This window comes from Nerophis ophidion, linkage group LG21 (assembly GCF_033978795.1).
Source record: "Nerophis ophidion isolate RoL-2023_Sa linkage group LG21, RoL_Noph_v1.0, whole genome shotgun sequence".
In the NCBI taxonomy this organism is placed as follows: Eukaryota; Metazoa; Chordata; class Actinopteri; order Syngnathiformes; family Syngnathidae; genus Nerophis; species Nerophis ophidion.
This window is the reverse complement of record NC_084631.1, coordinates 18,324,952-18,349,528: the sequence shown is the minus strand read 5'-3', so window position 1 is coordinate 18,349,528 and position 24,577 is coordinate 18,324,952. Positions and strand designations below refer to the sequence as shown.

Genomic DNA, 24,577 nt, shown 5'->3' with positions numbered 1-24,577 from the left:
ACGGACGTGACGAGGTTGGTACTAGGTGGGATTTGAACCAGGGACCCTCGGGTTGCGCACGGCCACTCTCCCACTGCGCCACGCCGTCCCTATATAAAACATGTTTTCAGTTATTTCACCTTTTTCACATTCTGCATTCGGGCGGAAGTCGGGGTACACCCTGGACAAGTGATCGTTCAATAAAAATTAATGTATGCATTTAGTGACCTATTCAAGGCAAAAAAAACATGGTTTTCTTTGACAAAAAAGGGCATTAAAGATTTGAAGGAGTTTGACTTTACAGTATGTCAATGGATATACCTCAAATTAAGCCATACATATTCAGGTGCTGAAAGTAAAAAAATACTAATATATAACTTATTTTTAACACTAATGACTCTGACCCTTTTGTGTCTCCGCTACCTTTGACACTCACCAACATTGAAGGGAGCCCTAATGGGTACAATATGTATTTTTTGGGGTTATGAAAATTAAATATATCAAAATGGCCCCAGAATGCTTTAATTTTTCATTACACCCTTGGCTTAATCCATTCCATAATTTAATTCCACGTACGGATATGGTAAAGGTTTTACCGTATTTTTCGGGTTATAAATCGCTCCGGAGTATACGTCGCACCGGTCGAAAATGCATATTAAAGAAGGAAAAAAAACATATATACGTCGCACTGGAGTATAAGTCGCATTTTGGGGGAAATGTATTTGATAAAACCAACACCAAGAATAGACATTTGAAAGGCAATTTAAAATAAATAAAGAATAGTGAACAACAGGCTGAATAAGTGTACGTTATATGACGCATAAATAACCAACTGAGAAGGTGCCTGGTATGTTAACGTAACATATGGTAAGAGTCATTCAAACAACTATAACATATAGAACATGCTATACGTTTACCAAACAATCTGTGACACCTAATCGATAAATCCCATTAAATCTTCTTCCTCGATGTCGCTTCTAAACAACTCTGCCAACTCCAAAGGTATGCGCCGCTTCCTCTTGTCGTTTTCTGCTGCATATTTCACTACGTCCAGCTTGTAATCTGCAGTACATGATTTCCTTTTCGGTGCCATTTTTGTTCAGCCCTTCTCAGTTTTTATAAATTACCGCCAACGATGTAATTATCCATTTTAATAGCTACAGCAGTAGCGTACAGCAGTTAGCAATCCATGACCCACAATGCACTTCTGCCATGACCCTCCCCCGCCAAATTCTTATTGGTTGACGTTTATGTGATGATTGCTGACGTGTGTGTGAAGATTGCTGACATTTTCTTCGTCTCTTCCGCGAATAAAATACATAAAAATGATTTGATATTGTGTAATCTGCAGTAAGTGGTTTCCTTTTCGGTGCCATTTTTGTTCAGCCCTTCTCAGTTTTTATAAGTTACCGCCAATGATGAAATGATCCCCTTTAATAGCTACGGCAGTAGCATATAGCATACAGCAGTTAGCATTCTATGACCCACAATGCACTTCTGCCATGACCCTCCCCCGCCAAATTCTGTTTGGTTGACGTGTGTGTGACGATTGCTGACATTTTCTTTGTCTCTTCCGCGAATGAGATGAATATTATTATTTGATATTTTACGGTAATGTGTTAATAATTTCACACATAAGTCGCTACGAAATAAATGTCGCACCCCCGGCCAAACTATGAAAAAAAACTGCAACTTATACTCCGAAAAATACGGTAAGTGTTGTACGAGCATACAAATGTTTTAAGGTAGATTGTCCTTTATAGTTATATTTCTCTTTCTGTTAAGAATAATTGTTGCACATTCTTGGGTAGAAGGTTATAGTTTGCTTTGTACAACATTTTAGCTGTTTGCAAATGCACCAAATTGTTGCCAAGGGTCAAATATGCTAACCCTTTCCTAACAGGGTGTACATAAATTGCTCAGAATAAAAGTCATACTGTACTTTCTAGACATAAAATAATAATTTATCAAGAAGCTGGACGGATGGAGTTATGTTGAAAGACTCAATGTCAAACAAAATGATTCCACACGGGATTCAAATTCAAGAGTTAATTGGCATATAATTGCTTTCCCCCGCACTTGTGAAGATTACGCAGTTCCAACACTTCAACGTGATCATTCTTGCTTATTTGCCCTCTGGTGTAACAAAAAGTGTGAGTCTGAGTGGTATTTTTAGCACTGGCCGTATCAGCTCTCAATGAGTTTGGTTGACAACCCCGCGAAGAAAACAATACTGTAATAAATTCAAAGAAAGAAGAAAATAGTGCGTGGTCAGCGCTTTGCAAGTTATATAGAGGTTTCACTTTAGAGGAGGGAGTGCTACGCTTCGTCTCTCCGGTACACTTTGGAAGTGATTTACTGATGACCAGGGTTGGCTTTTGTGCCGCCGTTACCTGCAGAAGGAGTCTCTCGTCACCGATGACTGCCGCCGTGTTCCAGTTGATGATCTCGGAGAAAGGCAGCTCCCAGCCGTTACTCAGCATCACCGGCACACACGCGGCCTGCCAGAGACGGAAGGTCGGACATGATACTTTGCATACACAAAGACTAGTTGCTAAAGATCAATTCTAAATGACGACATCATAGGTGCCGATCTACATTTCTGCCAGTGGGTGCTCGGTGTGTGTGTATTGGTGTTGTCCCGATACCAATATTTTGGTACCAGTACCAAAAGTATTTCGGTACTTTTCTAAATAAAGGGTACCACAGGAAATGTCATTATTGGCTTTATTTTAACAAAAATCTGACGGTACATTAAACATGTTGCTCTTTGCAATTATGTCCTTGAATAAAATAGTGAACATACAAGACAACTTGTCTTTTATTACAAACCCCGTTTCCATATGAGTTGGGAAATTGTGTAAGATGTAAATATAAGCGGAATACAATGATTTGCAAATCATTTTCAACCCATATTCAGTTGAATGCACTACAAGGACAAGATATTTGATGTTCAAATTCATAAACTTTTTTTTTTTTTTGCAAATAATAATTAACTTAGAATTTCATGGCTGCAACACGTGCCGAAGTAGTTGGGAAAGGGCATGTTCACCACTGTGTTACATCACCTTTTCTTGTAACAACACTTAATAAACGTTTGGGAACTGAGTAAACTAATTGTTGAAGCTTTGAAAGTGGGATTCTTTACCATTCTTGTTTTATGTACAGCTTAAGTTGTTCAACAGATGTCGTATTTTAGGCTTCATAATGCGCCACACATTTTCCATGGGAGACATGTCTGGACTGCAGGCGGGCCAGGAAAAAACCTGCACTCTTTTACTATGAAGCCACACTGTTGCAACACGTGGCTTTGCATTGTTTTGCTGAAATAAGCAGGGGCGTCCATGATAACGTTGCTTGGATGACAACATATGTTGCTCCAAAACCTGTATGGACCATTCAGCATTAATGGTGCCTTCACAGATGTGTAAGTTACCCATGCCATGGGTAACTTCAAAGTTCTATTCTGGTTTCATCTGACCACATGACATTCTCCCAATCCTCTGCTGTATCGTCCATGTATACATTTTGGTACAAACTCAACTCGTCATATTTGGAGGAAGAAGAATAGTGAGTTGAGTCCCAAGAACACCATGTCTACTGTGAAGCATGGGGGTGGAAACATCATGCTTTGGTGCTGTTTTTCTGCTAAGGGGACAGGACAATTGATCCGTGTTAAGGAAAGAATGAATAGGGCCATGTATCGTGAGATTTTGAGCCAAAACCTCCTTCCATCAGTGATAGCCTTGAATGTTTGACCAAATACTTATCTTCCACCATAATTTACAAAAAAGCTATTTAAAATGCCTTAAATGTGAATTCCTGGATTTTTTTTCCACATTCTGTCTCTTACAGTTGAAGCGTACCTATGATGAAAATTACAGACCTCTGTCATCATTTTAAGTGGGAGAACATGCACAATCGGTGGGCTGACTAAATACTTTTTTGCCCAACAATATATACCATATGCCGTATATATAATATGTAAATACTACATATATGTTATATTTTATATTACTACTATGGTACATTGGAAGTCTACTTAATACCCGCATTATCCTTTGCATCCTTACACGGGGCGGTATAGCTCGGTTGGGAGAGCGGCCGTGCCAGCAACTTGAGGGTTGCAGGTTCGATCCCCGCTTCCGCCATCCTAGTCACTGCCGTTGTGTCCTTGGGCAAGACACTTTACCCACCTGCTCCCAGTGCCACCCACACTGGTTTAAATGTAAATTAGATAGTGGGTTTCACTATGTAAAGCGCTTTGAGTCACTAGAGAAAAAGCGCGATATAAATATCATTCACTTCACTTCACTTCACTTCACTACACTTCCCATCCTTTGTAACTGAGCTACCCTGTGGAACAATTTCCCTTGTAGTTCATTAAAGTTTGTCTAAGTCTAAGAGGTAGAAAAATGATTATTATTCTACTTGTTCATTTACTGTTAATATCTGCTTACTTTCTCTTTTAACATGTTCTATCTACACTTCTGTTAAAATGTAAAAATCACTTATTCTTCTGTTGTTCGATACTTTAATTAGTTTTGGATGATACCACAAATTTGGATAATAATCCGATACCAAGTAGTTACAGGATCCTACATTGGTCATATTCAAAGTCCTCATATGTCCAGGGACGTATTTCTGGAGTTTATAAAAAAAAACTAAAAAACATTTTATGATGCTAAAAAATATTAATGTAATCATAGTATCGACAAGATCATCGGCGGTCACTCGAACGAGTATGACGATCGTCCAGGTAGGGGTGTATGTCTTTATGAAGGATGCCTGTGCGTGACTTTGTTTAACGTGGGGAGACTGGTGCACAGACACCACACGATCCTTGACAGAATCGGGTCAGGGTCTAGTGCAATGGACCCTTTTCCGCTAAAGCCTTCTTCCGCCATTGCAGACGTTGTGGTAGTTCTTAAATCTACCGTCTTCAGCCTGCTCCGCCGTTGAGGTCTTCAGATACTAGACTCGATACGCTCCTGTACTTTGTATCATTACAGTGGATGTTAGGTCTAGATCCACCCATGGCATTTGTTTACATTGTGATGGAGGTGAGCTATTTTATCCTCCTACGGTGTGTAGTGAAGCATGTTTAGCGATTCCTCGTCCTGCAGGGATGATACTTGTAAGAATCGTACTTCATTTGTCGCCATGGAGGCTAGGATTAGTGATTTAAACATAATATACATTTTAAAAAACGAAAGAAGATGTTGTGATGTTAAAAAATATCGATGTAATCATAGTAGTATCGACTAGATACGCTATTGTACCATTACAGTGGATGTTAGGTGTGGATCCACCAATGGCGTTTGTTTGTATTGTAGCGTCCCGGAAGAGTTGGTGCTGCAGGGAATTCTGGGAAGTTGTTCAGAAGTGTTTATGTTGTGTTGCGGTGCAAATATTCTTCCAAAATGTGTTTGTCCTCGTTGTTTAGTGTGGTTTCACTACATGGCACATGTTTATGAAAGTGTTGTTTAGCATGGTCTCACTATATGGCACATGTTTATGACAGTGTTGTTTAGTATGGTCTCACTATATGGCACATGTTTATGACAGTGTTGGCATATAGGCATATGGCCTTTTAGCATCCTCGTCACGTCCGTTGTGTCCTTGAGCAAGACACTTCTCCCTTGCTCCTGATGGGTGGTGGTTAGGGCCTTGCATGGCAGCTCCCGCCATCAGTGTGTGAATGTGTGTGTGTGAATGGGTGAATGTGGAAGTAGTGTCAACGCGCTTTGGGTTCCTTAAAAAGGGGTAGAAAGGTGCTATACAAGTACAAACCCCGTTTCCGTATGAGTTGGGAAGTTGTGTTAGATGTAAATATAAACGGAATTCAATGATTTGCAAATCATTTTCGACCTATCTTCAGTTGAATATGTTACAAAGACAACATATTTGATGTTCAAACTGATAAAAACATTTTTTTAATCCAAATAATCAATAACTTTAGAATTTGATGCCAAAGAAGTTGGGAAAGGTTTTGGAACGACATATGCTGCCATCGAAACGCCATCTTTTTAATGGACGCCCCTGCTTATTTCAGCAAGACAATGCCAAGCCACATTCAGCACGTGTTACAACAGCGTGGCTTCGTAAAAAAAGAGTGTGGGTACTTTACTTGCCCGCCTGCAGTCCAGACCTGTCTCCCATCACAAATGTGTGGAGCATTATGAAGCGTAAAATACGACAGCGGAGACCCCGGACTGTTGAACGACTGAAGCTCTACATAAAACAAGAATGGGAAAGAATTCCACTTTTAAAGCTTCAACTATTAGTTTCCTCAGTTCCCAAACGTTTGTTGAGTGTTGCTAAAAGAAAAGGTGATGTAACACAGTGGTGAACATGCCCTTTCCCAACTACTTTGGCACGTGTAGCAGCCATGGAATTCTAAGTTAATTATTATTTGCAAAAAAAAATAAAGTTTATGAGTTTGTACATCAAATATTTTGTCTTTGTAGTGCATTCAATTGAATATGGGTTGAAAAGGATTTGCAAATCATTGTATTCCGTTTTTATATACATTTAACACAATTTCCCAACTCATATGGAAACGGGGTTTGTACAACCATTATTATTATTATTATTATTATTATTATTATTGCTCAGACTGCCACCCTTCGTGTGACATGAATGGCTGTTAAGTAGGAATCCACTTCGTTCGTTCGTGGGCAGTGTGTTCAAAGTCAAGATGATTTTGTCATTAGTTTATTATCGTGCACATTAAAGCCTTGATTGGATGTTGTTAATTATAGACAATTTGATTTGTGACACTTTTATTATGTGAAACGGACCAAACACGCCACTAAATTAACAACAGGATTGATTTTTCAAAACCTATGTAAAAGAATGAAAGTCAGCCTCAATTCCTTCCCTGCAAGAGTGGCTCATGTTTTGCTCGGGGAAGGGAAGGTATAAACAAGAGATCGCCGTGTTTGTCTGTGTCTACAGCTGTATGGCATGATTCCTTGGCCACATGGGGACTACAGAACGGGCTTTAAAGACAACATCCACACATCCCCACCTGATAAATGTCATCTGTGGAGCAGGTTAACAAACAGTAGTTTACAGATCCAGGTTTTGTTGCCGGGTCAATATGGGATCTCTTGAGGGGAATTAATGTTGTGTGCACGACTGTGAAGACAGCTTGCGAGTGTAGAAAGAAAACGGCTGTTGTGTTGCTACTGGAAACAGAAGTGGTTGTAGCTGCGGCAAACTCCATATTTTCCTCCACTTTTACTCTTGGTTGGTGTTAATAATATATAACAGGGTTGTCCAGATACCAATATTTTGGTATCGGTACTGGTACCAAAATTATGATACTTTAATAAATAAAGGGGACCACCAACATTGACATTATTAGCTTTATTTTAACTAAAAATCTTTCTTATTTTATCAAAGAAACATTTTGTCCTTACATAAAATAGTGAACATACTAGACAATGTTGATGTCTAATGTAGGATCCATGGTCAAATCAACATCAAAACCTGACATTGAATACATGTCTTCAAAAAGCATGTTGTTTCCACGTTGTATTTGTGTTGTAGAATTTTGGTTGGGAAATGACCAAATTTCAATGGTCAAATCAACGTCAGAAGCCAACATTGACTAAATGTCATTAAAAATATGTTGTTTCAATGTTGTATTTGTGTTTTAAAATATTGGTTGGAAAAGGACCACAATAATTGGTCCAATCAACATCACAACCTGAAATTGAATACATGTCTTCAAAAAGCATGTTGTTTCAACGTTGTATTTGTGTTATAAAAATGTTGGCTTGGAAAAAATCACAATTTAATAGTCAAATCAATGTCAGAATCCAACATTGATTGAATGTCGTCAAAAAGCATGCTGTTTCAACGTTGTATTTGTGTTGTACAATATTGGTTGGGAAATGACCACAATTCAACGGTCAAATCAACGTCACAACCTGACATTGAATACATGTCGCCAAAAAACATGTTGTTTCAACTTCGTCTTTGTGTTGTAGAAATTTGGTTGGGAAATGACCACAATTCAATGGTCAAATCAACGTCACAACCCAACGTTGACTAAATGTCATTAAAAACATGTTGTTTCAATGTTGTATTTGGGTTGTCAAATATTGGTTGGGAAATGACCACAATTCAACGGTCCAATCAACGTCACAACCTGGCATTGAATTAACGTCGACAAAAAGCATGTTGTTTCAACTTTGTCTTTGTGTTGTAGGATTTTGGTTGGGAAATGACCACAATTCAATGGTCAAATCAACATCAGAACCCAAAATTGACAAATGTTGTTAAAAACATGTTTCAATTATGTATTTGTGTTGTACAATATTGGTTGGGAAATGACCACAATTCAATGGTCAAATCAACATCACAACCTGACATTGCATAAACGTCATCAAAAAGCTTGTTGTTTTAACTTTGTCTTTGTGTTGTAGAATTTTGGTTGGGAAATGACCAAATTTCAATGGTCAAATCAACATCACAACCAAACGTTGATTAAATGTCGTTAAAAACATGTTGTTTCAAAGTTGTATTTGTGTTGTAATATATTACTTGGGAAATGACCACAATTCAATGGTCAAATCAACGTCACAACCTGACATTGAATGCATGTCTTCAAAAAGCATGTTGTTTTAACGTTGTATTTGTGTTGTAAAAATATTGGTTGGGAAAAGTCCACAATTTTTTAGTCAAAACAATGTCAGAATCCAACATTGATTGAATGTCGTTAAAAAGCGTTTTGTTTCAATGTTGTGTTTGTGTTTTAAAAATATTGGTTAGGAAAAGACCAAAATTTAATAGTCAAATCAACGTCAGAATCCAACATTGATTCAATGTCGTCAAAAAGCATTTTGTTTCAATGTTGTATTTGTGTTGTAGAATATTGGTTGGGAAATGACCAAAATTCAATGGTCAAATCAATGCCACAACTTCAAATTGAATAAACGCCATCAAAAAGCATGTTGTTTCAACTTTGTATTTGTGTTGTAGAATTTTGGTTGGGAAACGACCAAATTTCAATGGTCAAATAAACGTCACAACCCGAGGTTGACTAAATGTTGTTAAAAACATCCATCCATCCATCCATCTTCTTCCGCTTATCCGAGGTCGGGTCGCGGGGGCAACAGCCTAAGCAGGGAAACCCAGACTTTCCTCTCCCCAGCCACTTCGTCTAGCTCTTCCCGGGGAATCCCGAGGCGTTCCCAGGCCAGCCGGGAGACATAGTCTTCCCAACGTGTCCTGGGTCTTCCCCATGGCCTCCTACCGGTTGGACGTGCCCTAAACACCTCCCTAGGGAGGCGTTCGGGTGGCATCCTGACCAGATGCCCGAACCACCTCATCTGGCTCCTCTCGATGTGAAGGAGCAGCGGCTTTACTTTGAGTTCCTCCCGGATGGCAGAGCTTCTCACCCTATCTCTAAGGGAGAGCCCCGCCACACGGCGGAGGAAACTCATTTCGGCCGCTTGTACCCGTGATCTTATCCTTTCGGTCATGACCCAAAGCTCATGACCATAGGTGAGGATGGGAACGTAGATCGACTGGTAAATTGAGAGCTTTGCCTTCCGGCTCAGCTCCTTCTTCACCACAACGGATCGGTACAACATCCGCATTACTGAAGACGCCGCACCGAGGCGCCTGTCGATCTCACGATCCACTCTTCCCCCACTCGTGAACAAGACTCCTAGGTACTTGAACTCCTCCACTTGGGGCAGGGTCTCCTCCCCAACCCGGAGATGGCATTCCACCTTTTTCCGGGCGAGAACCATGGACTCGGACTCGGGCTTGGAGGTGCTGATTCTCATTACGGTCGCTTCACACTCGGCTGTGAACCGATCCAGTGAGAGCTGAAGATCCCGGTCAGATGAAGCCATCAGGACCACATCATCTGCAAAAAGCATTGACCTAATCCTGCGGTCACCAAACCGGAACCCTTCAACGCCTAGACTGTGCCTAGAAATTCTGTCCATAAAAGTTATGAACAGAATCGGTGACAAAGGACAGCCTTGGCGGAGTCCAACCCTCACTGGAAATATTCCTCCTGAATCCGAGGTTCGACTATCCGGTGTAGCCTCCTCTCCAGTACACCTGAATAAACCTTACCGGGAAGGCTGAGAAGTGTGATCCCACGATAGTATAGTTGGAACACACTTTCCGGTCCCCCTTCTTAAAGAGAGGAACCACCACCCCGGTCTGCCAATCCAGAGGTACAGCCCCCGATGTCCACGTGATGCTGCAGAGTCTTGTCAACCAAGACAGCCCCACAGCATCCAGAGCCTTAAGGAACTCCGGGCGGACCTCATCCACCCCTGGGGCCTTGCCACCGAGGAGCTTTTTAACTACCTCAGCGACCTCAGCCCCAGAAATAGGAGAGTCCACCACAGATTCTCCAGGCACTGCTTCCTCATAGCAAGACCTGTTGGTGGGATTGAGGAGGTCTTCGAAGTATTCCTTCCACCTATCCACAACATCCGCAGTTGAGGTCAGCAGAACACCATCCGCACCATACACGGTGTTGATAGTGCACTGCTTCCCCTTCCTGAGGCGGCGGACGGTGGTCCAGAATCGCTTCGAAGCCGTCCGGAAGTCGTTTTCCATGGCTTCCCCGAACTCCTCCCATGTCCGAGTTTTTGCCTCCACGACCGCTGAAGCTGCACACTGCTTGGCCTGTTGGTACCTGTCGACTGCCTCCGGAGCACTATGAGCCAAAAGGACCCGATAGGACTCCTTCTTCAGCTTGACCGCATCCCTCACCGCTGGTGTCCACCAAGGGGTTTTAGGCTTGCCGCCCCGACAGGCACCAACTACCTTGCGGCCACAGCTCCGATCAGCCGCCTCGACAATAGAGGTGCGGAACATGGTCCACTCGGACTCAATGTCCGGCACCTCCCTCGTGACATGTTCAAAGTTCTTCCGGAGGTGGGAATTGAAACTTTCTCTGACAGGAGACTCTGCCAGACGTTCCCAGCAGACCCTTACAATGCGTTTGGGCCTCCCAGGTCTGTCCGGCATCCTCCCCCACCATCGCAGCCAACTCACCACCAGGTGGTGATCGGTAGAAAGCTCCGCCCCTCTCTTCACCCGAGTGTCCAATACATAAGGCCGCAAATCCGATGACACAACTACAAAGTCGATCATGGAACTGCGGCCTAAGGTGTCCTGGTGCCAAGTGCACATATGGACACCCTTATGTTTGAACATGGTGTTTGTTATGGACAAACTGTGACGAGCACAAAAGTCCAATAACAAAACACCACTCAGGTTCAGATCCGGGCAGCCATTCTTCCCAATCACGCCTTTCTAGGTTTCACTGTCGCTGCCAACGTGAGCGTTGAAGTCTCCCAGTAGGACAAAGGAATCACCCGGGGGAGCACTTTCCAGTACTCCCTCGAGTGTACCCAAAAAGGGTGGGTATTCTGAAATGTTGTTTGGTGCGTAAGCGCAAACAACAGTCAGGACCCTTCCCCCCACCCGAAGGCGGAGGGAGGCTACCCTTTCGTCCACAGGGTTAAACTCCAACGTGCAGGCTTTGAGCCGGGGGGCAACAACAATTGCCACCCCAGCCCGTCGCCTCTCACTGCCGGCAATGCCAGAGTGGAAGAGGGTCCAGTCCCTCTCGAGAGAAGTGGTTCCAGAGCCCTTGCTGTGTGTCGAAGTGAGTCCGACTATATCCAGCCGGAACTTCTCGACTTCGCGCACTAGCTAAGGCTCTTTCCCCCCCAGTGAGGTGACGTTCCACGTCCCAAGAGCTAGCTTCTGTAGCTGAGGATCGGACCGCCAAGTGCCCTGCTCACATTGCACCCGACCTCTATGGCCCCTGCTACGGGTGGTGAGCCCATTGGAGGGGTGACACATGTTGCCTCTTCGGGCTGTGCCCGGCCGGGCCCCATGGGAACAGGCCCGGCCACCAGGCGCTCGCCATCGTGCCCCAACTCCGGGCCTGGCTCCAGAGGGAGGCCCCGGTGACCCGCGTCCGGGCGAGGGAAATCTGGGTCCATGTTTTTTCTTCTTCATAGAGGTCTTCGAGTTAAAAACATGTTGTTTCAACGTTGTATTTGTGTTGTAATATATTATTTGGGAAATGACCACAATTCAACGGTCAAATCAACGTCACGACCTGACATTGAATACATGCATGTTTTCAAAAAGCATGTTGTTTCAACGTTGTATTTGTGTTGTAAAAATATTGGTTGGGAAAAGTCCACAATTTATTAGTCGATTAGACCACAATTCAATGGTCAGATCAACGTCACAACCTGACATTGAATAAACGGCATCAAAAAAAGCATGTTGTTTCAACTTCTTCTTTGTGTTGTAGAATTTTGGTTGGGAAATGACCAAATTTCAATGGTCAAATCAACATCACAACCCAACGTTAACTAAATGTCGTTAAAAACATGTTGTTTCAACGTTGTATTTGTGTTGTAATATATTACTTGGGAAATGACCACAATTCAATGGTCAAATCAACGTCACAACCTGACATTGAACATATGTCTTCAAAAAGCATGTTGTTTCAACGTTGTATTTGTGTTGTAAAAATATTGGTTAGGAAAAGACCACAATTTAATACTCAAATCAACGTCAGAATCCAACAGTGATTGAATGTCGTTAAAAAGCTAGTTGTTTCAATGTTGTATTTGTGTTGTACAATTTTGGTTGGGAAATGAGCAAATTTCAATGGTCAAATCAATGTCACAACCCGACATTGATAAAACATTGTCAAAACGCATGTTGTTCCTAGGCTAGGTCTGAGTTGCTCAACATCAGGACCTAATTCAATGAGTTCTAAATGGGTTTCTATTTTGCTCATAATAACCGTAACTATATCATGTATCCATCCATCCATTTTCTACCACTTATTCCCGACGGGGAGGCGGGAGGCGCTGGAGCCTATCTCAGCTACAATCGGGCAGAAGGCGAGGTACACCCTGGACAAGTCGCCACCTCATCGCAGGCAGTTTTGAAAAAAACATGGACTAACACGACAAAACACGCAACTGTGTGATCAAAATAAGAGTTTTACATGCCTTTATTCCTACTCTTTATGCATGTACATGGGCTCCACTTCTGTAGAGGACGTCACACAAAGAAGGGGCGTCATATCGAATGTGGCGATGGAAAAAGGGGGTTCCAAGTACAGTCTATGGCAATGGTGTCAAAGTCAAGGCCCACGGATCAAAATTGCATGAATGATCTATGGCCTCCGGGAAGATATTTGCTTAGTATTATAACTGGCCCGCAGGCCACAGCCGCCTGCTGCTGTTTTGTACGCACCAATACTCCATCAGTGTTGGCGCTAGGAATTTTCAAAATGGGTTCCGAGGGACCCCATCAAGTCATAAAAATGGGGTCCCTCAGTAAATTGTTTGGGGTCCCACTTTTTTGTAAGTGTTTTGAAAACAAATGATAAATGTATGCATTATCCTGTTATATCTCACATTTTATATAGTGTTTTGGAAAAAAGTTCTCATAAACGTTACTTAATTCATTAAAAAAATAATACAAACGAAAGCAGATTTTTTATGCATATGTAAATGTATTCAGTAATAAACATTCCTTCACTTTCTTCTTTCCTTCATGGAGCTTAACTTTGTCGCTGCAGGTATTTTTTACTGTATTTTTATTGTAATATTTTCAGATTGCGTTTGTTTTATTTTTGGTCGAAGTAAGACAAAGAAAACAATCTGAAGTTGTCTTTATTTTTTACTTTTAATGTCATGATTTTAATAGTCCGGCCCGCGTGTGCACACATTTTCCTCCATGCGGCCCCTGAGCTAAAATGAGTTTGACACCCCTGGTTTAAGATTACTCAAAAACAGACATTAATAAACTAGGGGTGTAACGGTACACAAACATTTCAGTTCGGTACGTCCCTCGGTTCAGAGGTCACGGTTCGGTTCATTTTCAGTACAGTAAGAAAAAAACTAAATATACATTTATTGGTTATTCACGGTGGCAGAGGGGTTAGTGCGTCTGCCTCACAATACGAAGGTCCTGCAGTCCTGGGTTCAAATCTAGGCTCGGGATCTTTCTGTGTGGAGTTTGCATGTTCTCCCCGTGAATGCGTGGGTTCCCTCCGGGTACTCCGGCTTCCTCCCACTTCCAAAGACATGCACCTGGGGATAGTTTGATTGGCAACACTAAATTGGCCCTAGTGTGTGAATGTTGTCTGTCTATCTGTGTTGGCCCTGCGATGAGGTGGCGACTTGTCCAGGGTGTACCCCGCCTTCCGCCCGATTATAGCTGAGATAGGTGCCAGCGCCCCCCGCGACCCCAAAAGGGAATAAGCGGTAGAAAATGGATGGATGGATGGGTTATTTATTTACCAAATTTGCAAAATCTTCCACCAAAAATATTTTTCTTAGTGGAATATTTGATGTGAAGCAATGGGAACCTTGGATGGGTCAATAATTCATAATAACATTGATTTTGATTCAATATTATAGAATAGAATAGAAAGTATTTTATTGATCCCTGGGGGAAATTCAGCACCACAGTTCGCTCACAATAGAAACGAATGATAATAATAAATAATATATATAATATATTATATATGACACATAAATAATATAATACTATTCTACATATACTACATATATTCTACATATTTTTATGTTTTGAGCAATGACAGTTTGAAAGAAAAAAAAACAGCTTTGTTTTATTAGTCAACATTGCAACTTTTTCTAAATTACATTTAACTTTTAAGCTTTTCATTTCACTTTTGTTTTGTCTTTGTTTATTTTAATAGTATTTTAGAATGTGCCGTGGGCCTTTAAAACATTAGCTGTGGGCTGCAAATGGCCTCCGGGGCACACTTTTGACACAAAAATTAAATCTGATAAATCTATGGATAAAAAGCAGACGCATGCACTTTTTCTGTCTCTCCCCATCCCTCACGAATGCTGTTGCATGCGCAATTTGTTTTGTTTTTAACATTCTTAACACTGGTCAGGACCTAGCCCGGTTGCTGCTCGCCGATACGTCCTCTTTTCACCGGACATGTCCTCTTTTGCGGAGCTGTCAGGGCGGAGTTTCTTAAATGCCTCAAATGTTGAGTATTGTTTACACAACGTGCAGTACGCTACTTAATATGTCCATGTGGAAACTTGTTAGGTACACCTCCGCACCGAACCGGAAACCCCGTACCGAAACGGTTCAATAAAATACCCGTACCGTTACTGACATTCATTTTCAGGAGCAAAAAAAAAATCATACAGAGAACATGTTGGTGTAATTTCTTTAGGTCCATGTGATGCATTTTAGCAGCAGGCAAAATAAACTCTGCTACCACCGAGCTTTTAGACGGGAGTTATTAATCTACAGAGGGTTCAGTATGAGGACTCATTTCCAAACTCAGAAAGTAATTGGTCCCTTCGTTAATATGAAAATGTGAATTAGTGCAGCCAACTGAAAAAAAAAAATGCAGACATAGTGAGACGAATATGAATAGTTGACTGTGAAAAAAAGTTTGTCAAATAGGAGCAAAAATAAACGATTCAATTAGATTTTCAATTTACAGCAAGAATCAATTAGTGAACGGACACAGCTATCCAGCATACTTAGTTTGAGTCAGATACAGCCCATTATAAACTGTAGGAATAAATGCAAAAATAATGTAAAATTGGTGATATAATCATTTAATGTTAAACAAAAGTTGAACAAAAGTTGAAAAAGGGTCATAATTGTCAGGCCACATTGTAGTGAGCCAGCGTTTCTGCAAAACGCTGTGTGCGTCGTGACAACACTGAGGCAGATTGCTTTCCCTGTGAAGCCGCACAAACAAGTATCTCTGTCAACCCCAGCTCATAAATAATTGAAGTGCAGCATAAATGACCACAAAAAACGAGCCAAAATCATAACATGTTGTACAATTAGTTGATTGTATCCTTTTTGGCTTGCTTGTCTTTATGCTGGCAAGAAGGACACTCTCCGGTTCAATAAAATAATGCAAGATTTAAGACTAGGGTTGTCCCGATACCAATATTTGGTACCGGTACCTGTACCAAAATGTATTTCGATACTTTTCTAAATAAAGGAGACCACAAAAAATTGCATTATTGGCTTTATTTTAACAAAAAAATCTTACGGTACATTAAACATATGTTTCTTATACTAACTTTATTGGTCTTATTGCAAGTTTGTCCTTAAATAAAATAGTAAGCATGCGAGACAACTTGTCTTTTTTTAGTAAGTAAACAAACAAAGGCTCCTAATTAGTCTGCTGACATATGCAGTAACATATTGTGTCATTTGTCATTCTATTTTGTCAACATCATTAAGGACAAATGGTAGAACATGGATTATTTATCTACTTGTTCATTTACTGTTCATATCTGCTTACTTTCTCTTTTAACATGTTCTGTCTACACTTCTGTTAAAAATGTAATAATCACTTATTCTTCTGTTGTTTGATACTTTAAATTACTTTGGGACGATACCACAACCACCACCCCCCGTGACCATACTTGCCAACCCTCATGGATTTTCTGGGAGACTCCCGAAATTCAGCGCCTCTCCCGAAAACCTCCCGGGACAAATTTACTCACGAAAATCTCAAGAAATTCAGGCGGAGCTGGAGGCCACGCCCCCCCAAGCTCCATGCAGACCTGAGTGATGTGTCTGAGAGCGTGTCTGCCCAATGACGTTATAACTGTAGAATGATCGAGGGCGAGTTTTTGGTTTCTTATGTGGGTTTATTGTTAGGCAGTTTCATTAACGTCCTCCCAGCGCAGTAACAACACAGAAACAACAACAGTCACGTTTACGTCTAACACTCTACCGTAAGGCAGTTCGTCTGCCGTAAACAGCATGTGACACTCTTAAACACGACAATACTGCTATCTACGGTACATGATGCATCACAACCCCCTTCAGGAAACTTCAACCCTTTAATCCTCCTCCATTTACATCCCATCTCCCCGGATTGTAAATAACCTAATGTAAATAATCGAATGTATTTCTAATGTATATACTTGTTCTTATGCTATGTGAACTCACTATGTTCTCTGCTGGCTGTACATATCCTACTAAGTCACACCTACACTGTTTCAATGTCCATTTCTCTGTTGATGCAATTGTTGATGACTGAAGTACTGATATCAACCAAAGCTCCTCATCCCACCCCCCGGATTGTAAATAATTCAATGTATATACTATGATGATTAACTTGTGTGGTGACTGTATTATGCTGATAGTATATATTTGTACCATGAACTGATTAACGTGGACCCCGACTTAAACAAGTTGAAAAACTTATTGCGGTGTTACCATTTAGTGGTCAATTGTACGGAATATGTACTGTACTCTGCAATCTACTAATAAAAGTTTCAATCAATCAATCATTCATTTGTGACAATAACATCTACTTTAGAAAGTGCAGTGCACAACTGCGCACACAACAGCTGTAAATATACTACCGTACTCTCCTCTTAACCATGGCCCCAAACCCCCCCTGCCCCACCCCCGACCATGCCCCCCAGCCCCCACCTCCCGAAATCGGAGCTCTCAAGGTTGGCAAGTATGCCCATGACACCAAAAGGGACACGCGGTAGAAAATGGATGGATGTAGTTACAGGATCTTACAATGGTTATAATTTAAGTCCTCATGTGTCCAGGGACGTATTTCGTGAGTTTAGAAACATAAAATACATTTAAAAAAACGGAAAAAAATGTGTGATGTTAAAAACTATTGATTTAATCATAGCAGTATCGACTAGACACACTACTGTACTTGGTATAATTACAGTGGATGTCAGGTGTAGATCCTGGTAAACCAGCAATGTCACAACGCGCCGTCCTGCTTCTTCAAAAAAAGGGGGGGGAACCAGTACTTTTTAGAGGTGGAATAGTACCGAATATAATTCATTATTATCGCAATACCGGTATACCGTACAACCCTGCTTTAGACATGCATGGACAGGACCAATGCACGACAAAAAAACCCCGATTAAAATAATATTTTATTTCCTGGAAAAATGTGAAAAATATCCAAGCCCAGCTACAATGGCCAGCAGGTTTTCTTATGCCTTTTTTTTTCGCGAAAAGTTTCCCCAGTTTTTTGTATGTCGTCTCGATTTTTGGACGGCCAAACATTGCACTGAACAAACTCGTCATCATTGCGTGGAATCTGGTGCCCAAACAAAAGATGTCACGCCTTGGTGACTCAGTCTCTGCGAAGAACAGATCGTTCAGTTAAGAGTTGAGACACTAGAGACGATTTTGGCCAAGGAAATACTTCATTCGTCTTAATTAAGTGTGTGAGATATATTTGTTCATAGAGTGCACAAATAATAATGAACAACTACTCGTCTGTTTTCTTTCTTTGTGTATTTTCTGGGCATTACACGATGAGGCGTTCAAGTGCACTGTGTAACGTAAGTGTTCCAATCCAACTATATTTGTGAGCCCTTACAAAATAACCAGTGGACCAAAGTGCTGTACTGAATAAAGAACAGAAGACAAAAAATTAAATACATCTAAAAACACCACAAATAAAATTCAGACTTAAAACATACGCATAGACATTTAAAAGTAGATAACATGAATAAGGCTGTAACGACTAATTGATTAATTTGGTTAGAAAGATGCTTTCACTTATGTTATTATTGCTTAGAACTATTGTTTAACAAGTGTAACTAATAAAAATGCATAAAATGTTGATGATGTGCATTTATTTGAAACAAAGAATAAAGGTTAAGGTATGCAGAAATAATTTTTTCATTTAAACTATTTTACTTAAAATATACATTAAGCTACAAAGTGTGTTTACGCTTACTCGACAAAACACAAACTAATCGATAGGTTAATTGATTAAACAAACAATTGACATCTGCAGTCCTAAAAAATAAATATTGTATTTTCCGGACCATAGGGCGCACCGGATTATAAGGCGCACTGCCGATGAGAGGTCTATTTTCCATCTTTTTTCATACAAATAGGGCGTCATGTTATTATTTTTTTCTACATGTAAAACACTTCCTTGTGGTCTACATAACATGCAATGGTGGTTCTTTGGTCAAAATGTTACATGGATTATGTTTTACAGATCATCTTCAAGTCGCTTTCTGACAGTCGCTTGAAGGATGCGCCGTTTTGAGGGCGGTCTTATTTACGTGGCTCACATTCGGCAGCGTTTTCTCCCCGTCATCTTTGTTGCAGCGGTGTAGAGTGCAAGGATGGGAGTGGAAAAAGTGCCAAAAGATGGAGCTAACTGTTTTAATGACATTCAGACTTTACTTAAATCAATAACGGAGCAGCATCTCCTCATCCGGAAACAACAACGCCGAAAATGTGTTCCGTGAAAAAACGTCCGACCGTAACTCTCTAATAACTAATGTTCCTTGGGTGATTAATGTAAACTCACTACACCGGTATGTTTTAACGCTTTTATGGTGAGTTTACTGACAGATATAAGTAAGAACTTTACACTACTTTATATTAGAAATAGCAACAGCGGAGGATGATTGTCCCATACCAAGAAGATAGAGAAAAAGAAGCAGCTTATGGACTGCGGTGTCGATACGGGCTACAAAGGTGGATGCGCGCAATAGTCGAAGGGGTTTGTACAAGGGTGTCTTGAGGCCAGTGTCTGATGGAAGTCAACGGCAGCAGTATGGACGGCATAGCTCAGCTGATCTCCGGTAAGTGGCGACTTTTTACCACAATTTTCTCACCGAAAACTGCTGGTTGACATTTAGTCGAGATTCATGTCCGCTTGACCGCTCTGATTCATAGGAAAGCTTTACCGCCGGGAAATTTAAACAAGGAATCACCGTGTGTTTGTGTGGCTAAAGGCTAAAACTTCCCAACTCCATCTTTCTACTTTGACTTCTCCATTATTAATTGAACAAATTGCACAAGGTTCAGCAAAAGGTTCACCAACACAGATGTCCAAAATACTGTGTCATTATGCGGTTAAAGCAGACGACTTTTAGCTGTGTGTGTGCGCAGCGCTAATATTTCCTAACAGTCCGTGATGTCACGCGTACACTTCATCATTCCGCGACGTTTTCAACAAAAAGAAACTCCCGGGAAATTTAAAATTGCAATTTAGTAAACTAAAAAGGCCGTATTGGCATGTGTTGCAATGTTAATATTTCATCATTGATATATAAACTATCAGACTGCGTGGTCGGTAGAAGGGGGTTTCAGTAGGCCTTTAATCTTTTATATGTATTTCAAATCCATCCATTTTCTACCGCTTGTCCCTTTCAGGGTCGCGGGGGGTGCTGGAGCCTATTTTTAAAACTATTAATATTATCTTTAATAAAATACATATTTTGGAGTCTCTGGAACAGATTGATTTGATTTATATAATTCCTAATGGGGATTTTTTTTTTTTTAAGATTTTGTCTTTGACATTTTGGATCGGAAACAGAAGTACCACTAGAGAAAAGGACAATCTCATTCTAAAATATATAAGTACGTATATGTATACATTTCTCTCTAAAATTGCTTGACATTAACTGCTTTCACCTCAAAAGGTGTTAAGTTTCAAATGATAAACATTAGTTATGGGCCAGAAATTTGCTTAGAGGTCTACAGGAGGAGGTACCAAAAAAAAAAAACAGAAAGGGGAAAAGTCAGACAAAAGAGGACACATAAATTATATGTGAAAAAAAAAGAGGAGGATGAATGTGACCTTTGGCAACACTGGGATGAAGGACGGTAGAGGTGAGCTGAGGGGAACAGCTGGTGTGAGTGTGTGTGTGTGTGTGTGTGTGTGTGTGTGTGTGTGCGTGTGTGTGTGTGTGTGTGTGTGTGTGTGTTTGTGTGTTTGTGTGTGCATGTTCATGGTGAACTTTGATGTAATGACGGCCCCGTCACTCCTGGGTCATAAAGGTGTCAGCTTCATCACAACTGGCCCTCAGGCTCTGTGGCTTTCTCCTCCACACACACACACACACGCACACGCACGCGCTCTCTCACACACAAACACACACACACACACACACACACACACGCGCGCACACGCATACACACACACACAGTTGACCTCTGTTTGGAATTGCTTAGCTACTCCAAGAGAGCCTCTTCCAACGACTCGCTTTAGATGGAGGGAATTTGAGGGAGCAGCTGATATCAGTACAACTAAGTGTTGGGAAATCGAAAACAAAGCCGATATCGTACATGGCTACTTCTTAATGGAGATGCATCGTTTCCAATCTTGGAATCGGATCGGGGCAGATTTTTTTCCTTTTTTTGACTGATCTTAACCGGACCTGTGTCCCAATGGTTTTACATGCTTTGGGTACTAATACACCCCCATACCATCACAGATGCTGGCTTTTGAACTTTGCGCCGAGAACAATCTGGATATTTTTTTTCCTCTTTGGTCCAGAGGACACAACATCCACAGTTTCCAAAAAATGCGGACTCGTTAGACCACAGAACACTTTTCCACTTTGCATCAGTAAATCTTAGATGAGATTCGAGCCCAGCAAAGCCGGCTGCATTTCTGGGTGTTGTTGATAAATAGCTTTCACTTTGCGTAGTAGAGTTTTAACTTGCACCTACAGCTGTAGCGACAAACTGTAGTTACTGACAGTGGTTTTGTGAAGTGTTCCTGAGCGCTTGTGGTGATATCCTTTACACACTGATGTCGGTTTTAGATGCAGTACCGTCTGAGGGATCGAAGGTCCATAATATCATCGCTTACGTGCAGTGATTTCTCCAGATTCTCTGAAACTTTTGATGATATTACGGACCGTAGATGGTGATATCCCTAAATTCCTTGCAATAGTGAGCGCTTTGAGTATTTAGTTCGGAGTCAAACTCATGGCCCGGTGTTCAGATCCGGCCCGACACCTCATTTTATTGTGGTCCACAAAAGCCTGGAAATAATGTGCATACGTCATTTTTCTTAATAAATGTTTTCATTGTTTCCATTTTGACAGAAAAAAAAATGTATGTAATACATGAAAATTCACATGTTTTAAACTTTGACATATACACAAATATTCAATTCTTATTGGTGTGAATCGTTGGGCACCTCGCCATTCCATTTCGATTCTTGGGGTGAGGATTTGATTCATAATCGATACTCTTGCATAGTAGAGTTTTAACTTTCACTTAAAGATGTAGCGACCCACTGTAGTTACCAACAGTGGTTTTCTGAAGTGTTATTGAGCGCTTGTGGTGATATCCTTTACACACTGATGTCGGTTTTAGATGCAGTACCGCCTGAGGGATCGAAGGTCCATAATATCATCGCTTACATGCAGTGATTTCTCCAAATTCTCTGAAACTTTTGATGATATTACGGACCGTAGATGGTGATATCCCTAAATTCCTTGCAATAGTGAGCGTTTTGAGTATTTAGTTCAGAGTAAAACTCAAGGCCCGGTGTTCAGATCCGGCCCGACACCTCATTTTATTGTGGCCCACAGAGGCCTGGAAATAATGTGCATACGTCATTTTACTTAATAAATGTTTTCATTGTTTCCATTTTGACAGCAAAAAATGTAAGTAATACATGAAAATTCATATGTTTTAAACTTTGATATATACACAAATATTCAATTCTTATTGGTGTGAATTGTTGGGCACCTCGCCATTCCATTTCGATTCTTGGGGTGAGGATTTGATTCATAATCGATACTCTTGCATAGTAGAGTTTTAACTTGCACTTAAAAATGTAGCGACCCACTGTAGTTACCAACAGTGGTTTTCCGAAGTGTTCTTGAGCGCTTGTGGTAATATCCTTTACACACTGATGTCGGTTTTAGAGACAGTAGCGCCTGAGGGATCTAAGATCCATAATATCATCGCTTACGTGCAGTGATTTCTCCAGATTCTCTGAAACTTTTGATGATATTACGGACCGTAGATGGTGAAATCCCTAAATTCCTTGCAAAAGTGAGCGCTTTGAGTATTTAGTTCAGAGTCAAACTCAAGGCCCGGTGTTCAGATCCGGCCCGACACCTCATTTTATTGTGGCCCACAAAAGCCTGGAAATAATGTGCATACATAATCCATCCATCCATCCATTTCCTACCGCTTATTCCCTTTTTGGTGTCGCGGGGGGCGCTGGTGCCTATCTCAGCTACATTCGGGCGGAAGGCAGCGTACACCCTGGACAAGTTGCCACCTCATCGCAGGGCCAACACAGATAGACAACATTCACACTCACACTCACACACTAGGGCCAATTTAGTGTTACCAATCAACCTATCCCCAGGTGCATGTCTTTGGAAGTGGGAGGAAGCCGGAGTACCCGGAGGGAACCCACGCATTCACGGGGAGAACATGCAAACTCCACACAGAAAGATCCCGAGCCTGGATTTGAACCCTGGACTGCAGGAACTTCGCATTGTGAGGCAGACGCACTAACCCCTCTGCCACCGTGAAGCCCTGCATTGTTTCCATTTTGACAAAAAAAAAATGTATGTAATACCTGAAAATTCACATGTTTTAAACTTTGATATATACACAAATATTCAATTCTTATTGGTGTGAATCGTTGGGCACCTCGCCATTCCATTTCGATTCTTGGGGTGAAGATTTGATTCATAATCGATACTCTTGCATAGTAGAGTTTTAACTTGCACTTAAAGATGTAGCGACCCACTGTAGTTACCAACAGTGGTTTTCTGAAGTGTGTTGTGAGCGCTTGTGGTGATATCCTCTACACACTGATGTCGGTTTTAGATGCAGTACCGCCTGAGGGATCAAGGTCCATAATATCATCGCTTACATGCAGTGATTTCTCCAGATTCTCTGAAACTTTTGATGATATTACGGACCGCAGATGGTGATATCCCTAAATTCCTTGCAATAGTGAGCGTTTTGAGTATTTAGTTCAGAGTAAAACTCAAGGCCCGGTGTTCAGATCCGGCCCGACACCTCATTTTATTGTGGCCCACAGAGGCCTGGAAATAATGTGCATACGTCATTTTACTTAATAAATGTTTTCATTGTTTCCATTTTGACAGAAAAAAATGTATGTAATACATGAAAATTCATATGTTTTAAACTTTGATATATACACAAATATTCAATTCTTATTGGAGTGAATCGTTGGGCACCTCGCCATTCCATTTCGATTCTTGGGGTGAGGATTTGATTCATAATCGATACTCTTGCATAGTAGAGTTTTAACTTTCACTTAAAGATGTAGCGACCCACTGTAGTTACCAACAGTGGTTTTCCGAAGTGTTCTTGAGCGCTTGTGGTGATATCCTTTACACACTGATGTCGGTTTTAGATGCAGTAGCGCCTGAGGGATCTAAGATCCATAATATCATCGCTTACGTGCAGTGATTTCTCCAGATTCTCTGAAACTTTTGATGATATTACGGACCATAGATGGTGAAATCCCTAAATTCCTTGCAATAGTGAGCGCTTTGAGTATTTAGTTCAGAGTCAAACTCAAGGCCCGGTGTTCAGATCCGGCCCGACACCTCATTTTATTGTGGCCCACAAAAGCCTGGAAATAATGTGCATACATAATCCATCCATCCATCCATTTCCTACCGCTTATTCCGTTTTTGGGGTGGCGGGGGGCGCTGGTGCCTATCTCAGCTACAATCGGGCGGAAGGCAGCGTACACCCTGGACAAGTTGCCACCTCATCGCAGGGCCAACACAGATAGACA

The 24,577-nt window shown here is 41.2% G+C and overlaps 1 protein-coding gene across 1 annotated transcript in view; it reads right to left on the bottom strand.

The window, feature by feature from the left end:
- Positions 1–24,577, bottom strand: part of LOC133539829 (exostosin-1b) — a 358,313-nt gene that overhangs the window by 67,412 nt on the left and 266,324 nt on the right. The window contains exon 3 of the mRNA XM_061882069.1: positions 2,373–2,480. Within this exon, the coding sequence (XP_061738053.1) occupies positions 2,373–2,480 (108 nt within the window). The remainder of the gene's footprint in view (positions 1–2,372; positions 2,481–24,577) is intronic.